General features: G+C 42.6%; 1 protein-coding gene across 1 annotated transcript in view; it reads left to right on the forward strand.

The window, feature by feature from the left end:
- The first annotated feature begins 7,956 nt into the window (after window positions 1–7,956).
- Window positions 7,957–26,800, forward strand: part of GABRR3 (gamma-aminobutyric acid type A receptor subunit rho3) — a 34,331-nt gene continuing 15,487 nt past the window's right edge. Inside the window, exons 1-3 of the mRNA XM_063419408.1 lie at window positions 7,957–8,036; window positions 14,013–14,522; window positions 22,718–22,830. Coding sequence (XP_063275478.1) covers window positions 14,395–14,522; window positions 22,718–22,830 — 241 coding nt within the window. The 5' untranslated portion in view covers window positions 7,957–8,036; window positions 14,013–14,394. The remainder of the gene's footprint in view (window positions 8,037–14,012; window positions 14,523–22,717; window positions 22,831–26,800) is intronic.

Consider the following 26,800-nt stretch of genomic DNA (forward strand, 5'->3'; position numbering starts at 1 on the left):
TTTGCAGCCAGACACTTGCCTCTGTCATGGAACAGTTAATGGCTATAAATGATCTTGGGAAATATGAGAAGCAAGTAGGAGCACTGATACTGACTGAAAAAAACCAATCAGGAAGCCGCAAAAGTTTAAATTTGTCAAGTTGTGAAGTGAAAAGGATAAAAAAGCCATCACTGATAGCCAGGGAAGCAAATGCTCATGGAAGTGGCAGAACAATCAGGTAAAACAGCACCAGAACTGTCTCCTTCCACTTGGCAGTACTCTTGGAGGGTACTGCAGGAAACCCGGGACATGAGCTGTCAGAGCAGACAAGGTCCCATGAACTTGCCTGAGACATAAGGAGACAGCTTGAGGAGACATGATCAGTTTTGTTTAATTTATTGCAAGTCACAAAGGTAGAGTGTGAGGAAGGGTAATTTTTCCAAGATTAGAAAAGTAGAGAACTTGTAAGCAAAGAAAATGAAACAATTTAAAATCATGGAGAGAACATTAGGACATGGAAAGGCAGAGGGGCAGTTTAAGTGCAAAATGGATTAGCTTCCCCTAAGCTATTGAAAAGACCAAGCTCTTAGCACAACTGCCATATTTGAGGAAAACTGAATCTCCTGAAAGCTGGGAACAACATCTACCAGATGACAAATTACCAGGAAATAACTGCTTTTCAGGGTTTCAAGAATAACTAACAATCCTCTCATGTATACACACCGGGATGGCCGGACTGAGATACTGGAACCTCCTCTGCTCTTCACAACACAGGAAAAACAAAAACCTGTGGTTCTTCTCAGAAGGAGTAGAGATTCTGCCTCCTTTTCATGGTGATGCTGCAGCATAAGACCCATCATTGATCAAGTAAGAGCTACCAAGACTCCTTTCAGGATTTAAGGACACCTTAAAAAACAAACACTATCACCAACAGAGCTTGTACCAAGGATACACTCCAAAGTGAACATCTTATTCTGTGATATCTTCCAGATTTTTATGTTACAGCTGTCCCTTTCATCAGCTTTTCTCTGAGCATTTCTTCACCTCTTTTGCTTGTGACACAGAATTTCTTTGTGTTAAGGTCTTGTGGACATTTGAACTTGCCAGTAAGTAACCTGGACATTAAAAGTACATTTAAAAGGAAGGCTAGAGATAAAACTGGAGCATTACCTTTAGGCTTCATTTGCCTCATTGCAGCTAAGAATAATGGTACTAAGAGGACACAAGCTCCTAATTGCAGAGGTTTAAAAGTCCTGTGATAGTTTAACAGAGTAGAGCAGTGGCAGAGATTCTAGACTTTGGCTGTTCTCCTTCCTCTCACCAGCTTTTCCTAGCTGAAAGAAACATCTTCCTCTCTAGGGTGAGGGTTGTCTTACTTCCAGGGTGTCATCCTTCAGAGCTTAAGGCTGCTGCTCCATGTCCACACGTGCCTGGCCTGTGGGTCTTGTCCCTTCTCCCTGCCTGCCTGGGAGCCTCCTGCTCCGTGGCTGCAGGGATGAGGTAGGAGTGGGGAGCAGCCATGCCTCCCATGGATCCTCAAATGCACAGAATGATTGAGAGACCAATTTAATTTATTTATTTAGGCCAAATAAACACCTGACAGAAGCATATGGCCAGCAATGAGCAACAGCTCCCCATGCTCACTCACATGGGAGCTGGCAGGGCTGCTGGATGCAATAATGCACGGAAGAAAGGAAGAGGGAGGAAGGGAAAGTAAACTTCTTTCATCAAACTAGGGAATTCAAGCGTTCTCAAGAGTGATCTCTGCAAAATAGCTGCCAATTCCAACTGTTTGGCTACAATGTTTGTTTTCCCCTCAAATTCTGCCACCCCTAGCCCCGCTCAGTCCAATTATTGCAAGTACAAGCAGACATGGACTCATTTTCTCCATCCTCGTCTACCTTGCAATTGAGCTGGTGATCCCTGTTCCACCATTCTGTGGTGTTGGCTCATCACTTCAGACTGCCTGGTGTCCAGATGCAGAGTATTCCTGTCATTCCCCTCCTGGGAGTTTTGTCCAAGCATCCTGGCTTTTCTCAGCCTTGCTGGGTTGATTATGTCATTTATTTTTATGAATAGTAATGGTCTTCTGTGGGACTAGGAGAGGGGACTGCTAAGATTCAAGCATTCAAGCAAGAGCTGAATGGCAGCTTTGTATCAGCAAGTCTGGCCACAGGATTGTCCCAGAGGCTCCTGCAAGGCTCTGAGGAGGAGGGGATGCAGCTGGATGGAGTTAAGTGGGCTCAGGTACCCCCAGCCCACAGGGAACGACATGTAGATCCAGGCAATATCCAGCATAAAAATTCCATTCCAATTCAAAACCAGAATGAGTCTTGTAACAGATTTGTAATCAGTGTGATTCATACAGAGACAACAAAAACATCCCAGGGGTGTCACCCACACTTCCACATCCTGAAATTCACTGGAACCAAAAGCTTCCAGTGCAAGTTTGAGTTGTTTTGGTGTGTTTGCAAGACCATGGAGTCTGAAGAATTCCAGGGATTTGTGCCCTCAATGCTCATTAGGTGTGCTGTGCTATTAACTGGCAGGCAATCTCATGAAGTTGGTAGAGAAATTGTGTCTTAGTTGCAGGCCAGACTGAATTTAGGAAAAATTCGGAATGAAACAGACTCCTCCATTTATCAGGAGAACATTCAGAAGTTTGGCTTTTGAGATACATTTCTCCTGACTGGCCTTCACGGCTGAACAGGTATCTGTGGTAGCACACCACTTTCTTTTCTTTTTTTTTTTTTTAATCCCTACAGCCAAATAACTTTAGAATAGGTGTTGTTATTTTGATGGGTGTTTCTTTAACAACTCATTTCATGGTGGAAACCCTTTAATATCAGATACTTCAGAGAGAACAGCCTCTTCCCTCAGCCCAGTTCAATCTCCAGAAAGGCTTTTTCTTTTGATGAAAATTGTGTTTTCTGGTTTTGATCTTGATCTGCTGCTGGTCCTTGACTAAAGTCTTTTGAAACTTACCTGGGTTCAAAAGACTATTTTTTACCAAGACTTTTAAAACAAAGGGGCTTTGAGGACATGAAGAAGATAACTCGCCTTCTTCTACTCCAATAAAAAACTGTAAGCCGTTGTGTTTTATCTCTCAAACTCACTACTGAAGAAAATAGGAAGTGGGTTTGGCCTGGAGTACTTGATGATTGGGCATGTATGTACTTATTTAGTCAAAGTGCGTTTGCATTTGTTCTCTTCCCTTTCTCCTTACAGTCTGTTACTGAATCCACTGGGCTAAAGTAGAATTTTACATTGGTTGTGAAATGAAAGCCAGCAATCAAAACATTGTTTTGGCACTTTTAGGATGTTTTAAAGCCTCCCAGCATCACCAGCAAGGGTAAAATGGACTTTTGATTATCCCTTATTTCTCCTCTTGAATTTTTACACAAATATCAACTACCCTTTCTTCATAAAAAGAAAGAAAAGATGTTTTGTTTTGACACTGAGACACATTGGAGATGATTCATGAGCTTTTACTACAGCATGACTATTGTTGCATCTTGACCTATAGTGCCTATTTTAATTTGAATTCTCTTACCTGCATGATACAAATCATCCCTTTGTCTTGTGTAAGTTCTTAAAAAAGTAGGATATTCCAGTGCAGTGAAAATGCATTATTTTCAGCAATGACAAGGCAAATAATACTACCTACCTAATCCTTTTCTCTACTTGGTAGGGTTTGCTGACAGTTACAGCCTTTACTTGAGTAGCTCTGCTCTGGGCAGGAGAAGATGGAAGTCAGAAATTGTATTGTAAAAACACATGTACCCAAGAGAAAATTTAAGGCAAAGAGGATTTTCCAAGTGTAAACAAAATTGTGAATCATTGCCAGTGGATGTTAAGCTTCATGACTGCTTTTTACTTCAGTTTGCATAGTTGCACTTTCAGGCTGACTTTAGGTGATGTACAATCTTTCTAAATCCTACATTTTTCCTCCTATGGATAAGGCTTTGTATCAGAGCATAGCAGATCTAGAGTTTAGTAAGGAAAAGTATTTAGCAGTAGTGATACAGCTGCCTTCCCCACTCCTGCTGTAGGAGTAATATTTGTGTTAATATTTGTCTTTTTTACACTGGTTTTATACAGGCTGGAGTTCAGATCCTGCAGGATCAGGGAGCTGGAAGGGCTGGAAACTCTATGGACAGCAAGCAGTAAATGTTTGCCCAATGCTCTTGACTACAAATACCCTCAAAAACACAAATTATGCTTTTTCACTTAATGCTGCAGGAGAGAAAGTAGCTTTTCAAAGAGCTTTCCTTACCCAATAGTGAAAGCCCTGCAGGCTGCCCAGGGTTTAATAACAGCCCCTGTCTCTCTGTTGCATTGAATCGTGATATGCTGGACTCTCTACACTGCCCTTTTCTCTATTGCTGAACACCTTGATCTGCAGCCTGAAAAGAGGTAGAAGCAGCATTGTGAAAGGCAGAAAGGAGAGCTTTTTTTTCTCCAGTGAGGCAATCAGAATCAGTTTCTATTTTCCTTACATTTCACAGATTGCAAAATGGAGCCATGAGCTTCTTTGCCTCTTGATCAGAGCTCTCAGTGGAAAGAGACTCACATGATGCAGATGGGGATGCTCTCACCACATCCATTTTCAGTGTGTTTGTTGGTTTTTTTCTTTACAAACACCTATGATTAAAACCCCTCGTTGGCACCCACCTCCCCAGTAATCCATCAGGGCAAGCCCGTGGGGTGTGTTTGTGAGACGCCAGCGGGGCTGGGAGTCGCGGGGTGTGGATTGAGGCTGCTGTTTTTAACTCTGGGTGTGTTGGAGACTCTGCCTGCCCTAGGGCTGAGCTATCTCCTGCTGCCCGGGGCTGATAAGTGAGTTACACAGCGGTGTGCATTGATAACAGCTGCACGGGTTCCTCCGTGTGCTGAGAGAAGCTCCTTTGTTACAGGAAGGAAAAAATCCACTTCAGAAATACTGGAGGGGTTTCTTAGGTGGTGAATCCCTGAGCTTGTGAAACCCAGAGCTTTGCTACAGGTTTTAATCAACTCAGTGTTTATTCAAAAAGAGGCGCAGAGTCTTTAAAAATTAGCCTTATTTTTCACTAGGACTCAAGATCAAGTCTCTGTTAGTTCACACTTCTGGAAATGCCTCAGCCAGAGTTTGCATGTACATTCCTCCATCAGAACAGTATTAATCACACTCCTGCCATCTCCGGCTGCTGGAGTACCTCTGGGTTTCCCAAGCATTTATTTTTTTTCTCCCTTCATATTTTCCAAGTCCACAGACTATGGTGACCACACAGGAATACCTAGTGAATTTACCACCTTCCTTTCTGAACACTCTGGGTCTAGAACAGGCTGTAATTTAATACTTGGCAGACCCACTCTCCCTCTAAAACAAAACTTTGTTTACTCTTGTTTTTCTACTCTTACTTTTCCAGTCTAGCGGAAAATCTTAAATGTGACCATTCGGGACTAACAAAGTAGGAGGCAACCAAAATAATATTTTCTACCTGAAGCATTTTTGCACTTGACAACTTTCGAAATTTGGGGGCAAAATGCCTACTATGTTTGCCCTCATATTATTTCCACATCAGCAAATCTGCAGTGTTTATTTCCACCATATATATCTTTTATATATATACATAAATATAAATATATATTAAAATCTTGATCCTGCCAGTATTGGTAACAGATGAAAGCCATTGCAGAGTCGCTAGGAATGCCTTATGCTAAGGTGAGCAGATTAAAAGTGAAAAATAAAAAGACATGGGCTGTAAGGAGCCTCCTCCCCTTCCTAACACGTGCTGCAGAGTGATGCCACCTGCATCAGGTCACAGATGTCAGTGCAGATGGTGTGTCACCTTATGTAACCTGGCAGGGGCCATACGATACTAGGACACCGTGTCTGGGTCGGGTTATACAACTGTGGAGGATGTGTTTGAGCCCGATGGCACAACCCAGCATCTGCGCTGGGGCCTCTTTCACCCTACGTGCAATGTGAATTACAAGGACTTGGAGAAACTGGGACCTCTTGCAGTCAATAGATTAAAATCTGTACGGTCTCCAGTACAAGCAACCTCAAGTAAATAAGGATGAAAATGCACACAGAACAGCAGTAAGAGGTGGTGTGCTCAGGACGAGTATAGGGAGGGAGGTGTTCATCCCAGCACTGGGTAAGTGGAGCTCCCAGCTGCAGGCTCCTATGGATGCTGGACTCCTCCTGTGTACTGTGAACTAAAACGTTCCTAGTGTACATAAAGTAAATAGGCTATTCCCAGTACTGAATTATTTGGGGAGGGTGTGTGTGTGCGCTCGTTTCTTACTAATGAACGCTTTCACCTTTTTCTAGTGGTCCCATTTCCAGTAAGTCCGACTAAACTCCACTGATTTCCCCACCTTCTTGTCATACTTTTACACAGCTGCTATCTTTATTTCAATTTTAAATTACTTCCAGTGGTCTCTCACACCATAAGATACAGCGAGGATTACTTGAAGGAATTAAGATTACAGTCACCAGAGCTTGTTTTATTCTTCTGCTAAGGGGCTGGAAGTCAGTCTCTGTAAGGAGCAGCAGGGCAGCTACAGTGAAGAACGGCAGGCTGCTGAACGCAGACTCGTGCAGTGCGAACCTCCTGGATCATCCTGGGTATCTGGCCAGCCTCACAATCACTGTTTTTTTTCCCCTGCTGCTGCCCCCTTCGCTTTTTATCATCTCATCCTTGCTGCTCACTGGCCTTTCTCCCCACACGGCGCTCCCTCAGCTGCGCTGCTGGGCCGCCTCCCCGCCAGCGGGCTCTCCCCGCGCTGCCACCAGCGGCGGCCATTTTCTCTCCTTCTCCCCCTTCCCCAGCCCTTCTCGCCCCTCACCACCCTCGTCAGCGGAGCCGCGGGCGGGACAGGCCCTCCCCTGCCCTCGCCCTCACGCTGCCCTGCCGGAGGAGCTCCGGGCCGCGGCTGCCGGCGGCGCTGCGGCCGGGGCGGCGGGCGCTGCCATCTCGCGGCCGCTCGGAGGCAGCGGCCGCCATGTCAGCACCGCTGGGGGCATCCCGCGGTTCAGCCGCGTTTTACTGGGAAAGTGTTGCAAAATTGAGAACACGTAAAATTGTTCTTATGAAGGGATGGATGCTCGTTGATGTTTGATCTTTGTATACTTGCAAGGCTGCTCAGCAAGATTTAATCCGCGAAACAGAGCGGTCAACAAGCGCCAAGTAATGCGCAGGTGTTAGAAACACGAATTGTCGGTAGAATTGCCTTGTTTAGGTTTTGGGCTCGGCTGTTTTAATGCTCTGAGGTGTAGGGGGAGGTTAACAAAGCTCGGGAGGAAGGATGTGCCACTGACAGCAGACACAGAGAATGCAGAATTTACAGGCCACACGGACACTTGGCAGAAGATAAGGAAGAAACCAATAAAGCCAACGCAGCAATTGTGCTGAAATCAGCTCAAGCTGCATAAAAGGTAATCCTGGCACGGGCAGATCGTGACCACTGACTCAGGGTCCACCGACCCAAAAGAAGGGAAAGACTGAGCATATGGACTAATTAGCATTGGAAGCAAGAGAATCATTAACCAAGTGAGGACAGAATGCTAATTAATAAGAGAACTATGTAACCTGTAGCCAGTGAACACTAATTCCTTTGTTTGCTAATATGCATAAATATGAAAAGTTTTGATAGTCTGGGTGCTTGATTTGCGGAATACCTGGGAGCAGCCAGGCTTGTATAGCCCTGCAGTAAACACCAGTGTCTCTCTCATTGGTGTGTTGCACACCAGGGAGTGAATTTGATTTTTGTGGACAGCAAAGGGGTTTGTGAAATAGTGAGCAGCCCTGGAGCTTTTTCCCTGCAAAAATAAAAGGGGGACAAAGGGAAAGTTAGTCTGTCTTGGGTCCTATCTCAGCACCCAAGGGTGAGGAGGCAGAGCTGGAAGATCTGTGCCTTTGGATTACGCTGTGTGACTTTTTTTTGTCTTACGGAAATCCAGTTGATACATTCCAGAATTCCCATCAGCTTTTCCTGCATCTCAAGGTGATTACCAGATCGGGATTTCTGCACTAAAGGCAGCAGAGCAGGATCATCTTGCAGTGCAGGTGCTCCATTTTCTTGGGGATCTCAGCTGTACTTTATGTCTCTTTTAAGGATGGAATAACCAGCATACCTCTATTGTATCTCCTAGCCCAGACATTTGTAGGGCATTATTTTTATTTTAGCAGGGAAATGATGAACGGGAGCACAAGAGCTTGGGAAAGTGCTAGAGCTTCAGGAAGAAATTCTTCCCTGTGAGCATGGGGACCACTCTGGAACAGGTTGCCCAGAGAAGCTGGGCTCGTACCCCATCCCTGGAAGTGCTCAAGGCCAGGCTGGATGGGGTTTTGAAAACCTGTTCTAGTGGGAGGAGTCCCTGCCCATGGCAGGGGGAGTGGAACGAGATTATCTTTAAGGTCACTTTCAACCCAAACCATTCAGTGATTCTATGAGCAAATTTCCAACCAGCCCTCTCTGCTGCTCTTCAGTCACTCAGCTTCTCTCTCCTTCAAGATTTTAACATGAATTGTTCAGATGTTTATTATTTTGTCAGCCACTAGGAAAACAGAAGTTGTAAAGTCTTAGAAAATTCAAATACACTTATGTTCTCTTAAACCTCAAATGTAGGTAAACTTAAATATATATTTACTTAAGACTACAATTCATACAGTAAAAATTGGCTTCCCAGTTTGAAGTGAGCACCTGCTCTGTGATGTTAACATATGTTTCTCTGGAAGATATCGTTGGGAAAGAAAAGCCTGGAAAACAGCCACTGAGAGTTGTGCCTGATGGCTTTTGAAGCTGTTTTGCGACCTGTAGAGATCAGACTTTAATCAATAAATCTGTCTCTATTTTCACTGTAAGATGAAAAAGTTTGCAGTGCCAAAGCTGAAAGGCACTTTTTTCCTCCACTGTTCAACTTTTTTTTTTCTCCTCATGTTCATTGGTGACAGAAAAGGAGCTTTGTAGAGATGCAATATGTTTCATAAATTAATTCCTGTTGGAGATGTATTGTTGACTTCTGGACAGCAAACAGGGAATGCTGGAGAAAATGCTTAACACACATCAGCTTGGCAGCAAGAAAAGAGTAAACACACTTGCTGAATTGTTTTGTTTCGGTCTGTAGGGGGAAATGAGCCATAAGAACTTCAGGTAGCAGTTAGGATCTGACTGGTAAGCACTGATGAGAGGCTGTGCTGTTGGCCAGACTGCCAAGAGAATCAGGGAAAAAATAATCTCATGCAATGTATATTGCTTTTGGGATTTAAGTACAGTGTTGAGGCCATACATATGGCAAAGTAGCCTTCTTTCTTCTTGGGGATACACTGTGCTGCTGCAAACACTTGCTTTCTGAGAATTGCTCAGGCTTAAGGGTCAGCCCCCCTTGATCCTCCCTGACTTGGGAAAAAAGCTAAAAGATTAAAAAAAAAAATCCTACACAAATAAAGAAACAAACTCCAGAAACTGTTCCTGGAAAAAAATGGACATACATGCAGGAGTAGGGTAACTGTATCCCATGCCTGTGGTCAGCATGAGGTGGCAGAAAGGCAAAGTTTTCTGCTGCTGAGGCTGTGAGAATTGTAAATCTGTGAAAAATGTGGCTGCTTGTTTTGTCAGAGATCACCCTTAAGATGCAGATGTTCCTTAACCAGAGGCAGCAAAACTGATTGTTCTGCTTTCAAGGTTGTTGCTGTAGAAGCTAAGTAAAGGGATTTAGGGATGAAATTAATTCAGTGATTGTTCTGTCCGAGGCAGAATCATGAAAGGGAAAGAATCCCTGATTTAAAGGCTCTGGAAATGGGGAATGCAAAGAATTAGGGGGAACTGTGTGGTTTTTCTTTGTTTTTCTTGTCACTCTTTTAAACCAAATATTTGATTGTGTAAAAAAAAAAACCAAACCAAAACAAAAAAAGGTGTGTAGCCAACACAGCTCCAGAGCGAGGAGAAGCCTGTGTTTTGTAAATTCAAGGAAAAGCAGGAAAGACCCTTGTGCCAAACAGAGTCACCCATTGAAGCCTGGTGTTTAGAGATTATTTTATATGGGAAAATATATACCTGCCTTTGGTGGATTATGGTCTTGTGAGAATCCCACACTACAGTTTTAAAACATTCCTTTGGATGAATAGGCAGTGGACAGAGATAATAATAAGAATAATAATAAGAAACTGGACAATCTCAGGAGTAGAATTTGGTCTCCAGTCTTTGGCCATTTTAGTGGAAACTGTTCAGCTCTGCACTCAAAAGCTGCAGACGTTGTACAGGTCCCATGCCCTGTTTGTGACCAGATTCTTGGACACCCAAGGAGACCTCATAACACATAACAACTGTGTTCAGGAAATTTAGATGACCTTTACTTTTTAATGAACTGCCCTTTACCTTAGTGAAAAATAACATCTGGTTGTTCTGTAAAGAGAAGAAAAGGCACTTGCTCTCTGTTCTGAGATCTGCAAATTGGAATCCTAACTCCCAGTCTCTGCTTTCCTCCCACTTCATCCTGTTGGGAAATGTGAATGGATATCTTAATTCGGGAAACTTGGTTTGTCATTTGTGTTAATATAAGCAGGACAAACTGTCCTTAATTCTAACATTAATTTTGTAAGTCACCATAATACAAACGGTAAGTGCTCTGCACTGAGTCTGTTACCATAGAAAAGCAAAATGCTGCCTCTTCCTGTGCTGCTGTATTGCATTCACACTCTCAGAGTCATGGACGTGCTTAATCTGCTTTCTGTGATTTGCTGGTTGGTTGTAAGAAGTGAGTGCCTCTTAGGAGACTTATTAATGTTTTCTTCCTTGTATTTCATTCTCTGATTAGGAGTTTAAAAAAATCCTTGCCATGTAAACCTGCACTCTCCATTCCACATTGCATCTCTTCTCACTGCAGCTAATGTACAGATTGAAAAGTGCTAGTGTGCTGTGCTCTTTCATCTCCATATGTTGAAAATGGCCTTTAGGTGGGATCAGGTTTTCTGCAAAATTCCAGGCTCTGAAGCATTTCTTCATCCCTGGTACTCTTCTGTTCTTGTTTTTATGGTAGCTGTTGTCAGTCTGCTTTGCTCTGCGATCTGTGGTGGAGCGGGGTCTGTAGCTGCAGATTGCAGTTACCAGAAGGGATGTTGTATTTTGCTGACTAAAAGAAAGCATCTCATCTTCTGAAACCAGGTGGTGTGTTCACCTTTGCTTCTTTTCCTTGCTTGCTTGTTTGCAAACTGTTCCAAGGAGCTGATGCACTGTTACCATGTGCCGGGTTTTGTTCCTGGAAGATAAGCATGGCAAACTTTGAATAGGCTACAGATCATTCTAAAGAAATAATTTTACTGATAGCAAAGCAACAGTGCTCTGTGTTTAAACACCAGAACTGATCAGCAGCTTGCCCAATACAAGCAAAGTGTATTATCTTGTTTTTATTCTTCGCCAAAGAGGGATCTTTTTGAAAATTATTACTGACAAATGCTTAGGAGATTAACCTGTTTTCTTAATGGTAATTTATAGTGATATTATAATCTGCTCTGTGTAATGCTCCCTTCCCCAGAGGAAATGAAAACAGGTTTAGCATGAAGAAACCCTGTTGCTGTGGGTTTGCCCTCACTGGTATTCACACCCATCAATGGAAGTGGTTTTGATTCCCCTCTGCAGGAGAGGGCACCCCTCCATGTGTGTGGGCTAGACTGTTTATGGAAATACACCATAGAATAGAGGTGCTTAGATTTTCAGTGTGCTTGGGCAAGGCCTCCCAGGGTCTGTTTATGTCATTAGATGGGTGAAGGTGCTGGAACCTGTCAGTGCATGCAGCCCTTTCTCTATTATTATCATTATTATTATTGTCATTATTGTTATTATTAATAACAATAATGATTTGTTTGTTTGACTAAAGCTGATTTTAGCAGGGATGGTCAAAGGACCATTCAGCATGTTTTGGAAATCTTTTCAGCAGCACAGCTTAGTGGTTAAGTTGCTGCTACAGCCAGGAGTGATAAATCAGCAGGGTGCTGCGGGCTCAATGGAAACAGCCTCTAATTTCCTGTGTCTCTGTTAGAGACTCCTCTCTCCTGGAGGGAGGGACATCCATGAGCAGCTTGGCCAGGGACATGCCAGTCATTCTGCAAAGCCAGATCTCTGGAGCAGCACTTCTAAGCACTCCCTTTTCCAGCTGGAAAATAAATCCACAAAGCAATTTTTACTTATTTATTTTTAATGGGCTCCTTTGAGTTCCTTGAGGTCAGCACACAAAATCATCATGTTTCTACATTACCACAGGTCCCCTACAGAGCTCTTGGTGGGTAAACCTCAGCACCCAGAACATCCTCTCTCTCCCCATTCCCTGTGTCCTGCTTAGTGGGGATAACAGCCAGTGGTTTCAGCTAAGGTTTACATTAACATCCAAAACACGTCTTTCTCCACAGTATCTGGAAACAATGGGAACTAGAATTAGCAGGGAAGACAGGATATAAATGTTATTCTTTTGTAGCTGAGGAAAATGGTTGGAAATGAGATAACTCTGATGGATGTGCAGGCAGCCAGACATGTAGAAATGTGGTAACATATTTATCACACACCCTGCAGTGTAGTTTGCTTTGTATTTCATTTGCTGCTACTCTTGGGCCTGTGCTTGGATGGGGAAAGAAGAGGATCCAAAGGCTCTTGGGTTTTTTCTTGCATGTAATTTAATCAGTGGCTAATACTTTGATATATGTAGGCTGGGAACTTAACCAGACTGGGTCAGGAACTTGTATTTATCTCCACTTGGAGTAAATTCTCATTAGAGTTACTGTTTTTTTTTTCCTTTTCCCACCCAAATGATAGTGCAGATTAATGATAGAACCTGTTACAGGTTTTGTTAACTGCAGCTCGTGTTTACTATGTCTGGAAACTCCACCCTGGGAATTCAGCAGAAGCACTCCCTGACTATCCCTGGGCCAGGCTGCAAATGGCCTTCCCTAAGTTTGCTGAACAGGCAAGGATTAAATTGTTAAACAGCAGAATGAGGTGGATAGTAGGGTTGAGAGCCTTTGATCCTAGGCCACCCAATTCAGTCTAGCAGTAGGAATGAGCTGTCCATTGGTAACCTCCACCTGGAAATCCCCTGCACCTGACAGTTGTTTCTTGGTGAAGTTAGCTGGAAATCTCAGGGATTCTGAGGAAGCAGAGGGCCACATGACAGGATTGTTGTCCCAGGGTGTGTGGATGCTCATCGTCTCAGCAGGCACAGTGTTGGGCTCGGTTTTATTACCAGGTTTGTCTTACTTTGGAAGAAGCCTCCCACTCAGGGACCCAAATTACTCCTCCAGCTGTTAGATAGGGGTGGGGTATTTCCATTTCTTAAACTTATGGTCTCAAATCTCTGATTTTTAGATAAAGAAAAATAAATGTATGCTATCACTTTTAATAATGACTGAACTTGCTGATGGCTTGAAAAGGTTAAATTTGACCATGTTAGCTAAGAAGATGTGTCTCCAATATTGTCCAGTTTTAAGCCCCTAAAAAATCTTACCATCATTTCTAGCTGCCATGTGCAAGTTATTGCTTAAGCAACATTTTGTTAATAAAATATTTTGCAATTCAACCTTCTGTTGAGCATGTAGGGCAGGCTAAATGAAATAAAGATGATATTAGGATTGGTGGAAGGATACATGCACATATCTTGTAAATTCAGGGTGAATTAAATAGCTGTAGAGCTTAGTAAAAAGAAGAAAAAGGTGGGGGTAAAGTGTATTTTCTGGTGCTGGTGAGTATCAAAACAGGAGGTCATTTGTAGTTTGGGCTTGTACTGTGATATTGTTCTGTTCAGAAGGAAGTGTGTGTGTTCTGACAAAATGCTGGCAGCTGACAGAGCCAGAATTGATGTTAATGGTTGGGAGAACAGGGCAGTGTAGCCAGTTAACAAAAGAGCTTGATCTGTGCAGAAGATGATTTTGAGCAGATACACACATATATAGAAAGCAAGATTAATTTAGAGACCTTTGTCATTAAAGCAGATTTTTGTATGGTTTTGTGTGGGATTTAAGGGGGATTAAATGTTTGACATCACTTTGCCTGCACAGGCTATGTTGAAGAGGTTACCGAGCGGGTGATGGAGAATTTAAAAACGCGCCTTTGCTGAAAGAGAGGCAGCAATGGATCAGAGGAGAGCAGCCTGGCCAAGCAAACTGCCCTACTCACCACAGTGCTGAAAACAAGGTGCTTCTGGTTGGACAGCACATGCTGCAGGGATGTACAGCTGAGGGAATGTTTATGATTTGCCAAAGTACGAGGGGAACTCAGCAAGGACATCAGAACTGGGATGCCCCTGTCTTCTCTCTTCAGGGGTGCCTTGCTTCACGTGCGTCTTTTGTCTGCTATGCTGTGTCTAAACGGTAAAACCACTAAAAATAAGAAGTCAGCAAGGTGGATTGGGTGATCAGGTGCATTTCTCTTTTGGAAGAGATGGTCCTGGTCATGAAACTTCTGTTCCTCACCTGCCTATGGCCAACAGCAGTGCTACACAGTTCTCACAGTCAGCATCACCGTCTTCATCGTCGGCAACAAATGGCATTCTCAAGGAAACATAACAGGTAAGAAATAGACTTTGTCTGTCTCTGTTCATCTGGTAAACTTCATGCTGTCAGCCACCTTTCCACACACCCTTTTGGCTCACTGTCCTGTTTTTCCAGTTTCTGGATTTGTAGTATGCATAGTATTGATAGGATGTTCCCAAAACAGAAATGGTGAAGTAAGAATTAATTTTTCATAACCAGATCTTTTACATTGTGATTTTATGAATGTCTCATAAATATGCAGTTATGTACCCACCCACCCACCCACAGCTCTTTTTCCTGATGTAATACAAAGCTACCAGACTATTGCTGTGATATTCCAGGTATTCTTGACCTCTAACTCCCATCACAAGAAGCAGAAATGCCTTCCAAAGTCCTATGGCAATGTTACAAAGTGACTTCCATTACCTAAACAGCAGAGTAACCTCCTGTATCACTTCTCATGCAATCATCCAGCAGTGAAATGTCTCTGGAACCCTCCATGTCTTGATAAAATCCTGTTTGGCAATGCAAGGTAACAGGTGGCACAGCAGAGGTGCCCAGAGGTGCTGTGTCGCTCAGGACTTCTGGGTTTCTGTTCCAAGTTTTATGGGTCCAAGTTTGGTGCAAGCCAAAAGCTCACGAAAAGAATGGCTATTCAGCAGGCTGGTTCAAACAGTCTGAGTGCTAGTGCACAATTATTTGTAATAACACAGGACAATAAACAGAACTAGCCCCAGTATCAACACAGGATTTCATCTGGTGCTTTGCCAGTCTCAGGAAGCAGTTAAGAATCAAATGGAAACAGAATAAAATACCTTGTTAGTGGTAATGGCAGAGAAGGTCTATTTTAAGCTCAGCTGGTACACTTTTCTCTATTGTAAAAGGGGAGCATATGCTGCTGTTGTTTGCATTTATCCTGTTCTGCCGTAGCTGAGAGCAGTTGCTCCATCATTGTCATAAAAAAATCACAAAGGAGGAGGGAAACCTGGTGGTAGGAGACAGGAAATTTTGTGGGATCCTGATGAACATCCTCTTGCAGTGCCAGTGTTAGCACAGTGGCCTCTCCATCATCACAGATCTTACTGGTACAGGCAAATGGATCCATGGACAATCCTGTGAGACAGGCACAAGTGTGTTATCAGAGAGGAGGAATAGGAACAAGGAGGAATCCATCTGCTGCTGCCTGGCGTGGCAGTTTCCTTTACACAGGGCAAGCTTTGGCGTCCCACATCCTCATTTCCAAGGTCTTGGTGATTTTGAACTGGGGAGAAGACTGCAAAATCTGAGCCACAGAGGATCCTGAAGCTTAACAGCAGCAAATCAGCTTTTCTCTGCAAAGGATCCAGATGTGTTTAATTTCTCTTTGTTTCATTCTCTGCTTTTGTTCTAAAGGCTGCATTATCCTCCAGTACATTGCATCAGGGTCTGACTTTCCACCAGCATCTTTTTCTTTGTGGGGAACAATCTTTCAGCCAGCACTCGGGTTCTTAGGGACACAGCTGACAGATGGCCTTGGTTAAATGGGTGGCCTTTTAAAAAGAATCCCATGTGAAAATGTTACTTAACCTACAAGTTCCACTGTTTTAATAGAGTAACCCAATTCTCCCTCCAAAGCTGTTTGTCTGCATTCTCCTGTAAAGAAGATTTTAAAGCATTAACCAAAAGTACATGAGAAAGCGATTATTCTCGTGGTCCATTTCCTACAGCGAAGAAAAAAACATTTGATTGTCCAAATATTAGGGGTTTTTTACAGTACATTTTGCTGATGTTACTGAACAATTAGAAATGCATTTTCATGCATATGAGAGAGAACAGTGCAATTTTGATGATTTCATTTATCTGGGCTTCAAGGCTTGATGGATGTATTAAAACATTTAAGAGGTCACACTGCTGGCTTACCCCACAGACTCCCCTTGGAATAAGATTTCTGTAACTTCTACCTTTTGGATACCTTTGATTTAATAGTAGCCAGAGCATCTTGGGGACACAACCCTGGAAAGGAACTTACAGCCATGACATCCAGGGTATTCTTTTCATAAAAGGCACCTTAATAGTATTCTTCTCATAAACTTACCTAGTTTCATTCTGAATATGGAAGGATGGTAGGAAAAAAAAAATCTTTCTCTAGTTTGCTGCAAGAACTTTTACCATGTCATTGGCAGAACTCTAAAACAGAAGAACAGCCAAGCAGGATCTTTCCAGGGATCCCTGTACTGTACTGAATTTATAACAAGGGCTTGCAAGCACAACCTTGGATGAATAAGGACAGAGCAAACAAGATATCTTCCCCTAATATTCACAGCTGTACCAAGCCATCAAATTTCCTCCAGCAGCATCCTATATTGCATGTAATTTCTGCAGATTTGGTGATCTTTAGTGGATTTCTTTCCCATGAACTTGTCTGATTCCTCCTTGAACCAGCATAAACTTTTGATAGCCTGGTAAGTTAAAGACAACCAGATGGGACACGAACCACATCAATCCCACTCATGCCATTGGTTTATGAAGCTACACTGATGGCATTATGTGATTAAATGCTTTAACCAAAAATTATCTAAGTACCCTTGAGCAGACCTTCGACCTTTCATTTGCTAATGGTTTTCAAGACTAGGTAGGAGCAGCTAAATTTGTCTTTAAAGGCCTGACACACCTTTGTCCATTGTTAATTAATTCTGAATTTGGTTTTGTAGGCAGTGACTAACTGCTCTTTGAGATCTCCAAAGGTCCAAATACCCAGGTCCATGCAATGTACTGTATTGGGTAGGGAAGTGTCAATACAGTATTCCTCACTCTTCTTCAGCCATAAAGTTAGAGCTCTTGTTAATTTATTATAGAAGTACCAACAAGAGTGAATTCCCTATGTGATCTGAAACACTTCAAGTGCTTTTTATGACCTCTTTTGGAATGTAATTATAGATTGCCATTTAATTTACATAATGTAAACCCTCGCCTGAAGTACAGCTGTGGAAAGCACAGCTATGAGTGGAAGCAGTAGTTTCTTGAGCATGTGCCTCACTGAGACCTATGAATTTTTATCATTGTCCAGATCTACACCAATACCACAGTTCCCTTTGTTACTATTACCACACCAGATAGGTAAAGAAGGATTTCCTGTCCTTAAGTGCATCTGTCTTCCAATGGTTTCACAAAACCCTCTGCTAGTGGTTTCACAAAAAATTCTTCACCAAAATAGCTGTCAAGTCCTGGAAGAGACTATCCATGGAAGGGATGGATTCACCCACCATTCCTAGAGGTGTTTAAAAGACGTGTAGATGTGGCCTTTAGGGACGTGGTTTAGCAGTGAACTCGGCAGGGCTGGGTTAATGGCTGGACTCAATGATCTTAAGGGTCTTTTCCAACCTAAATGGTTCTGGGATTCTGTGTGGGCTTTTCCTCTCAGATACAGCCTGACATCTGCCACACCATGATCGTGCAGAATCCATGGCTGTGTTCAGATCCCTAGACCACGGTGTGCTGCTGAAAGCTGCACAATCAAGAGACCAATGAAATATAATTTGTTTTATTGCTGTGCTTCTGTTCATGCCTTTTTCTGGTCTTGGAAAATTGAGAGCTGGGCATGGTTAAGGGATAGGGGGTTTTTACCTCAGTATTTTAATAAGGATCTTTATTGGTGCACCATTTTGCCAAGGTGGAATGTGCCACAAGGCATGCACACAATAGATCACATATACAATTTATAGACCTTACAAATTAACTTACCTAACAAGGATGGCCCAATGGGAGGCCCCCCATCCGAGGAATTTCCCCCTGGATGGGCCACATCTCTAGTTTACAGAGTATGTGCTAGAGGAGGCCTTGCTTTCCCAAGATAGCGTGGGGCTTTCCAGCCTCCTACTAGGAGACCTTTAGGATGTTTGGTTTCTTGGCCTGACAAAATACTGGGGCTGTGCTAAGTTATCAGACTTCAGGAATTACACATATGCATGCTAAGAATACTGGGGATACATAAAAAGTTATATAAAAGGCAAAAAATCATCTTGGCATCATTTTTTTCCTTTTAGAGACTGACAAGACTCTACTTTGTCTATTCTCTATATTACCCACAATACCAGTTTATAGAACCAGCTGACCCACAGGCTATTACACAGATGATAACTATAATTACAGCTATTACAAATGTTTCTTTTATCCATGCCCAGTTTGGTAACCATGATGTGAGGGTGTGGAAGACATGGTCAGATTTCAAGGTGTCATTTCTGGAAGCTACTTCATTTAAAATTTGAGTCCCCTTCCAAATCTCATCCACATCCTTCTTAGCTTTCCCACATTGGTCTACAAGAACAACACCTCTCTGTGTGGCAAGTATGAAACTGAGAGCTGTCCTGTTGTGCATAACTGCATGGGACAGACTGCCAACTTCCCCCTGTAAGGCTGAAGTTGCATTTGCAGTATGCTGCTCGACATGTTCAACAACAGCTGAGATGTTTACAATCGCTCTCTCCAGTTCAACTACTCCATTAGATGGAAAGAGAGGTCTGACTATATTATGGAAAAGTGTGGGATGCTCAGTGAGGGGACTAAGAGATCTTTTCTTCCTCCCATTTGGTTTTTCAAGATGATCAGTTATTGTTGTATTTGGGGCCACAGCCCCAAGGGCACAAGCCTGATCTTTATTCATGGGCAGGATTTTCCAGCCTTATCATCACATGTCCAATACAACCCTGTCTCAAATGGTAGAGCCAGTCCCCAGCCCATCAATTTCATCTTTGCTGCAACTTTTGGGCTGATTATTTCTCTGAAATTTGTTTTATGACCATATGAAGAAAGAATGGCCTTTCCCATGGCATTTACAACCTCACAGGGAACTGTATAGTTCCCATGTTCTATCAGGCTGCTCGGGGGTATAGGGGACAGAAGGGTACTGTTAATTGGTTCCCACCTTTCTGAACGTTTCTCTTCCATTAAAATGCCAATCAATGGCCAGTGACCATCCCTATCTAGAGGTGGTGACTGGGCACAGATCCAGCAATAGTTCTCATTAAGAGTTTTGGACACATTTTGGACTACAGTCCTATGCAAACCATGGTGCAAACCCTGAATCATGGTTACCACTTGGGCAGACAACAGACATGTACACAACAGTTTAAACCACACCCTCCTGATTTGTATCAGTCTCTTAATGGTTTTGGGAGCAGAAGCTTTCTTCATTCTGGAGCAGTGGATCCATGGTCTTTTGCCAGCAGGCTGGACTGGGTGATCAGCAAAACTGGAAAGGTCCCTTCCACTTGTCTTGTAAGGGGTCACTGTCCTACCACTTGATACAGACCCAATCTCCAGGCTGGAACAGATGGGCAGGTGTGCTCAATGCTATTGGCTTGGATAACACAACGAATCTCTGGAGCTTCTGCAAATGGAACTCAGAGCCATAACTTCTGCAAATCAGTTTTACCTTTCATGTGAATTTCCCCTGGGATGTGTGGAACCTGATCTGGCCTGCCCATATAGTATCTCTTAGGGACTTAAGTTTTCCTTCCACCTGGGCTCTGTGGGGACTCTCAGCAAGGCTGTAGGCAAGGCTTGAACCCAAGTTGTGGATGTCTCTTGACAGATCTGGGGTTTGAGGGTTCCATTCATACGTTCACCTTTGCCACTTGCCTGGGGCCTGTATGATGTATGCAGCTCCCAGGTAAGTCCCAGAATCCTGCTAAACTTCCCCAAATACCGTCACAATAAAAAGTGGTCTTTTATCTGATGACATTCCCAAAGGAGCCCCAAACTTTGGAATTAGATGATTGTGCAAAGCTTTCACTACCTCCCTTCTGTGTTGGTGCAATGGGTAAGCTTCAGGCCATCCCCTGAAGGTATCAACCAGTACCAGTAGATATTTGCATCCCTTCTTTCGTGGCATCTCAGCAAAATTTATTTGCCTATAATTTCCCGGGAGATCTCCTGTATTCATTACCCCAACACAACTCTTTTGCTCGTGTTGAGGCTGTTTTTACAACAGGTTTCACTCTTGCTTGTTACACATTGATCATTCCTCTCCCTATTACTGCTTTCCTCAGATGTTTTAAAAGATTTTCTGTTCCCCAGTGGGTGCTCTCATGCTCTTGCTGGGCTATTTTTCGACAGAGCAAGGGTGGAACTACAACCTGTCCTGCCGAGGTAACAACCCACCCATCTTCTTTGATATCAGCATTACAAAAATTAATCTGTGATCCCTTTGATCGTATTTTGGGGTGAACGCCAACAAATCTATTTCTTTCTCTGGTACCACTGCATGAATGCCCTTTGCTGCTGCAACCCCTCTTTGCTGCTTCACCAGCAAAGTGATTTCCCAGTTCTGGGGCTGTTTTCCCTTTTTGATGACCTCTTCAGTGCGTGATAGCTGCTTCCATAGGCTTCCAAATACTTTGCAGGAGTGCAAGAATCTGTTCAACATGCTTAGGTTCATTACCTTGAGCAGTTAGCAGGCCATATTCCTTCCAAATAGCTTTGTGGTTTAAAATCCCATAAGATCTCTTCCCAGTGGCTTCTTAAGAAGAAAATTCCTGCTCTGGTAGCTGATGTTTTGCCTCTCTTGTCCAGGGAAAGTCTTCCTCAGTCACAGACTTGCTTCTAGGGAGAAGCTGTAATAGATGAATCGGTTCCAGCTTACTTCTTCCATTGAAATCCTCGGAGCATCAAAGAGGCATTTTCCTTGGCACATCAGATAACAAATAACCTCATGCTTCCAAACTGTATTAGCTGTGCCATGGTATTCTGAACATAATTCATCATTTCATCCTCTCCTGGATCCCAAGCAGCAGAATTCCCTCATGTAGAACATTGCAGCTGTTCAGTTCTGCTGCCCAATCTACCCTGATGCAGGCTTGCTCTGTGGTGATTTTAATTCTCTGAAGCGTGGGCTTTCATTTCACCATCCACATGATTTTCATACCTAGAAAACTAAAGTCTGAAGTATTTGAAATGCCTCATGGACCTTCTGATTGCCCTGGTAATTTGATTCAGACAACACTGCCAGGGACATTCAAGAATACCAATGTAAATGAATTTGTTCAAGCCCAACAATTCTGAGTAGCCCAGGAGCCACCTCATCCTTCCTGTTACAGGAAAGTAATTTCTTGGGCTTCTTGATTAAGAAAAAAGGTGGGGAGGGAGAAAACTAAGTAAATAGAGGCATACACCTTATCCTGAGGTATTTCATACCTTGCTTTAAGCAGTGTTTGACTACAAGGCCAATCTTCAGAAGACATTTCTATCGTTGAGTCAAAAGTAATAATTAGAGTTGCTTGCAGCAAAGTCCCAGAGAATCACAGAAGGCATGAAAGAAATTGTGTCTAGGGAGAGTCTCTTGCCTGTGGCAAAGCAGCTGTATTCAAGTCATTCCTACAAATAAATGTCTGACCTATTCTAAAATAGCCTGAGTGAAAGGAGTCTCAAAACCTGCCCAAGCAATGGTGCCTAATGTTTCACTGTTCTCACCATGAGAACGCTTCTGTGAGAAAGGTATTCTTAATGTGTGCAACAGAACACAAAATCATGAGATCATCTCATTCCAAACCCTCTGCCATGGGCAGGGACACCTTCCACTAGACCAGGTTTCTCCAAACCTCATCCAACATGGCCTTGAACATGTCCAGGGATGGGCATCCACAGCTTCTCTGGGCAACCTGTGCCAGGGCCTCACCACCCTCACAAGAAAGAATTTCTTCCTGATATCCAATCTAAACCTACTCTCTTTCCACTTAAAGCCAGTCTCCCTGCAAGTCCCTAGATCCAGGATCATCCTTTCTCAGTCCTTCTAAAAAAATTATTGACTCATTTGAGCTCATAGGAAAAAAACCCCACATTTATACTAAAAGGAATAATTGTCTCTGTAGTATGGATAATGTACGAAGTGGTTAAACCATGGATAGGTGGTGTTATTTCCAAGTTTGCACTGCAAGTGTTTATGTGAATAATAACTTCAGCCAGCTCTATTCTCTTGTATAATGATAGCTGCAATCTCTGAGGAGAACAGAAGATTATCCAGTAGTTCTTCCTGGGAGTGCTGATAAATAATTGGTGCTCTTCATGGACCTTGGCACCCTCATACCTCATTTCCCAACCTTTCCCAATGTATCTTTCTCCAGCTTTATTAACACGGTTGTTCCCCTTAACGTTCCAGATTCAGCTGCCCAGTATTCCCAGGTCCCTACTTCATTTGACTAGCACTGATGTCAGGGCAGAAGAAATAAATTAAGTTTCTCTTTTTTTTTTTTCCATAGCAAACGAGAAATTAAAATGAGGAAACTTGACAGCACAAAGGTCCGACCACTTAGATCTGAGCAGCTTCTTCACATAGAGGAGCATGACTTTGCACTGAGACCTGGATTTGGAGGTAAGCAGCACGTGCCTGCACTGTGCTGGTTAAGAGTTTATCCCCTCTCTGGAAGTTAACTTGAACTTGTTCATTTCAAATGGAATGACAGACTTAATGGCAGCACACCTCAGTTGTTGTGCTTCAGGAAATAAAGAAGGAAGAAATATGGAAATAGCCAAAGACAGGGGGCTCCTCTGTGTTTAGTGTATCAATAGGAGGAACTGTTCAAATTGTCTGTTTTACAGAGCTAAGTAAAAAAATAATATTAGAATAATGTTCTCTGAGAACAGTGATTAAGGTATCCCTGTAAACTGCACAGTCTAGTAGCAATTAGCAAATTACTTAGTCATCAGTAAACTGCACAGTCTAGTAGCAATTAGCAAATTACTTAGTCATCAGATTTGTTTTGAGAGGTTGAAATGATCCATCAGTTCCTAAATCTGTTTGCTGTGTACAAAATTTAAAAAACCCAAAAACAACTACCCACAAGTCTTCAGGTTATTATCATGTTGTTGCTGTTTTGTTGGGCACTGTGATGATTATTTTTTCATTTAACTAAATTGCATCTGGATCAAGGGAGTATTCAATGGGATGTTCACAGCTTGGATTCAGTTTTGACTCTCCTTCATGGAAGAGAACATGAGAAAGCTGCCCCACTAATAAGCTTTGTCTTCACCAGTTCCCTTTTCATGATTCATGAAAATGGACTGCACTGCTCTGGATTATGAGGCCAAAATAAAAGGTATGAGAACCAATAATCACTTGTGTAGACAAAACAGATTTGGGAGGCAAGCTGAGGTGTGGGAGCTGCTCTCATTGACACCAGCTGCTGGCATGTGGAGCCTGCTGATCATGCCAAGAGGGAGAATGGGTAAGGAGAGCATCTTTGGATGCACTGGGAGAATGGGAAAGGGTTTCTTGTTACCATAGAAATAATGTCTTTTCAGACAGCAAAAAACCTTGCCTGATTTTGAATAGTTGAGATACAGTCTGTTTCTTGGCAACAGAAAATCAGATTACCTCTTGCCTGTCTTGTCTGAGATCTGTGAAGCTGGTCATCTTCATGTTACCTTGCAAGGAATTTAAATTTTTGAGCGTGTCACTCAGAAAGAAGGTAGCATTTCCATGAAAGCAGACAGTGGTTTGGGATGTCCTTTATCACTGAATCATCCCAGAAAACAGTACTGGTGATGTACATCAGAGCAGCTTTAGAACATACCCTGGGATCTGGCAGTTGTAATTTTCCATAGGCAGTGAGGATTTTTTACATCTAGACCCTTTCTCCTTGTCCATTTTTTTTTGTAGCTGACTGGTCACAGAGCCCATTCAGTTCCTCTTGAAACCACCTGTAGTTTTTCCACTGACTTCACTGCACAGGCCTCTCACTCATCACGTTGCCCTGGGTGTGATTTCAGCTGTACTGCTGTCTTTCACAAAGAGCTTTCAGCTGGAGAGTGCCTCAGCTCTGCTTCTCCTCTGTCACCCACATGCCACAGTGGCAATGGGAAGCACCTTTTTCTTCATGCACTTCCAAATTTTCAGAACTCTCTTAATAAGTGGAATATGAATCTCTCTTAGGCTAAAACAGATCCACTGGCATTTTTACAGCACAAAGTGAAAAAGTCGCAGTGAAATGAGTGTCAATCCCAAATTTATACTCCACAGTTCCTGTTCTGCCACTGATTTTGTGGTGTTGCAGTAGTAAGGTGTGGTTTGGCATTCATGAGGCAGCAGCAGAGATTTAACACACAATTGTGACCTCATCAGTGGACAAATTTCTCTACTGAAACATGAATCTGAATAACATCCTCAGGGTTATTTTATGACAGCAGACATGGGGAGTGGGTTTCTCTAAAGAACTGATGATTAAGTATACAGCAGAAGGAAACTTATCTAGAGGAGAGGGAGAAATTAGAGATGATATTGCTACAGTCATTGCCACAGCAGTTACAACATAACCCTGAACTGCATCGAGAGCACTGTGCCTTTGTGCAGTTAACACAGGTGACATTTTGGGTTTGTTTTCATCAAATTTAATGAAGCAGCTCTGTACTGTGACTCAAGAAGGGCCACATCACATGATTTATTCAGCTCAGCACAATGCATCCGTTTGCAACAACAAAAAACAGATCAGAAAAACTGGATGAAAAAACAAGTATTTATCCTTTACCTGTAGAAGAGGGGTGGGGTTTTTTCCCCCTCTCCTATATTACCTCATTGTGATTTTCCAGGTATGTCAGGGAGTTGGAATGACAGATTTTGTTAATCTGGCTCCACTATGCCCCTTTGCCTGAGAAGGTCAATCACCCTTTGCACCGGTTTAAGAGAAAAAGCAGCTGGAAAATTCATGCAGTTTTGAACCTGCTGGAGATTCCCAGTTCAGGGAACTCTTATACCTAAGTCTGCCTTGTTTGATTTCATCTAGCCCCATACATGCAGTGTAGATGGGCAGACCACAGGACCCAGAGTTTTTAGTGTTCTTATTTAAGTTACAAAGGAAAATATGCTGAACTTGATTTGTAAACTGAGCAAACATGCACAGGTAAAGTCCTGGGGGAAACGAATGTAGAACTGCTGGATACTGATGCTACTGGCTGCAGTGTTACTGGAAATAATTGTGGAGGTGAGAGATCCATTTTTTGACCAAATGAACACAACTCTGCTGGCATTTATGTGAGTGTATTTTGGCATTCTTCTTGATTGCAGTGCCATTCCAGCTGCACAATCAGAATTTGACTCTCTGACTGTAGATTTTAAAATTTAGTCCTGACATTGTCCATTTATTAGGAGATTAGAGATCAAAGCCAGAAAAACATAGAGCACTGAGATGAAGCAAACCCAGCAAGCTGATCCTCCTCTTTAAAAATGTTATTTTGCAGTTCATTATACAGTGAGGTTAAGTGAGGCAAACCTACAGTTCAGTACACCCAAACTTTAAAAATCTAAACTTGACATTGTTGCAGTGTACCTACTCCCTAAGCCAGGCTCTTGAGTTGTTGGTGGAAGTTGGTGCGGTTTATTTCCTTTCCTAAATTTTTTATTGTGGTTGTTGATTGTTGCTTTCTATGTAATGCTGTGGTCCTGTTTGGTTTGGAAGTGAGAAGGCAGCTTAAACTGGGAGTGGAGAAGAAGTAAGAAATTAAATCATGCTGCCAGCACTTCTTGGAATGGTTATCCCCAAGTTTTAAATTCAGCAAGAAAGGGTGAGCACAGACAATGAATGAGACTTCTCAGCATATCCTGACTTGTAACAGCTCAGGCCTGAGGGCCACAACGCAGGCTGCCATAGCAGCCAAAACCCCATGTTGAGAGAGGTGTTAGAGAAAATCCTTAGAAATGCTTCAAATCCACTTTTCTTTTCTATTATACATCTATTTATCTATATTCTTTTCTTTTCTGGACTATCTTATTTCAAAGTACTGGTCAAAGTAACACATGGTGTTGTATGCATGTGTGTGTGTATATGTATATTTTTTTTTTCTTTTACATTGTGTCCTAAGGACCCGTAGTTTCCTATGCTACAAGAGTTCTAAAATTGATGATCTCTTCTTTTTCAACCAATATAGAAGATATTAACATAAGCAAGTATTAGAAATTATGGAAATAATTTAACAGCATTTAGCTGGTCAAGAGGTATCTTTCCAGAAAATTTGTATCTCAATCTGCAATTAAACATAACCTTAATTCTGAATTTTCAGAGGATCAGAAATCCCATTATATCTCTCCCTCTTTATGCTTCTTTCCTCTTTAAAACAAATTAGTAACATTTACATTCATATGAAGGTAAAAGTGGGGGGAAAAGAAAGAAAATATGGCCCAGGTGTGTTCAAAAAATGCTGCAATCCTAACAGCTCTTTGCCACGAAGTTGTTTTCTTTTTTGCACCACAGCTCTCCCTGAAAGATGAGAAATGTCTTCTCACTGTGGTGAAGACTCACATCGATGAAAGTGGAATGGCTTTTTATCATCTCTTACTGGAAGGAATAGCT

This window comes from Prinia subflava, chromosome 25 (genome assembly GCF_021018805.1).
Source record: "Prinia subflava isolate CZ2003 ecotype Zambia chromosome 25, Cam_Psub_1.2, whole genome shotgun sequence".
In the NCBI taxonomy this organism is placed as follows: Eukaryota; Metazoa; Chordata; class Aves; order Passeriformes; family Cisticolidae; genus Prinia; species Prinia subflava.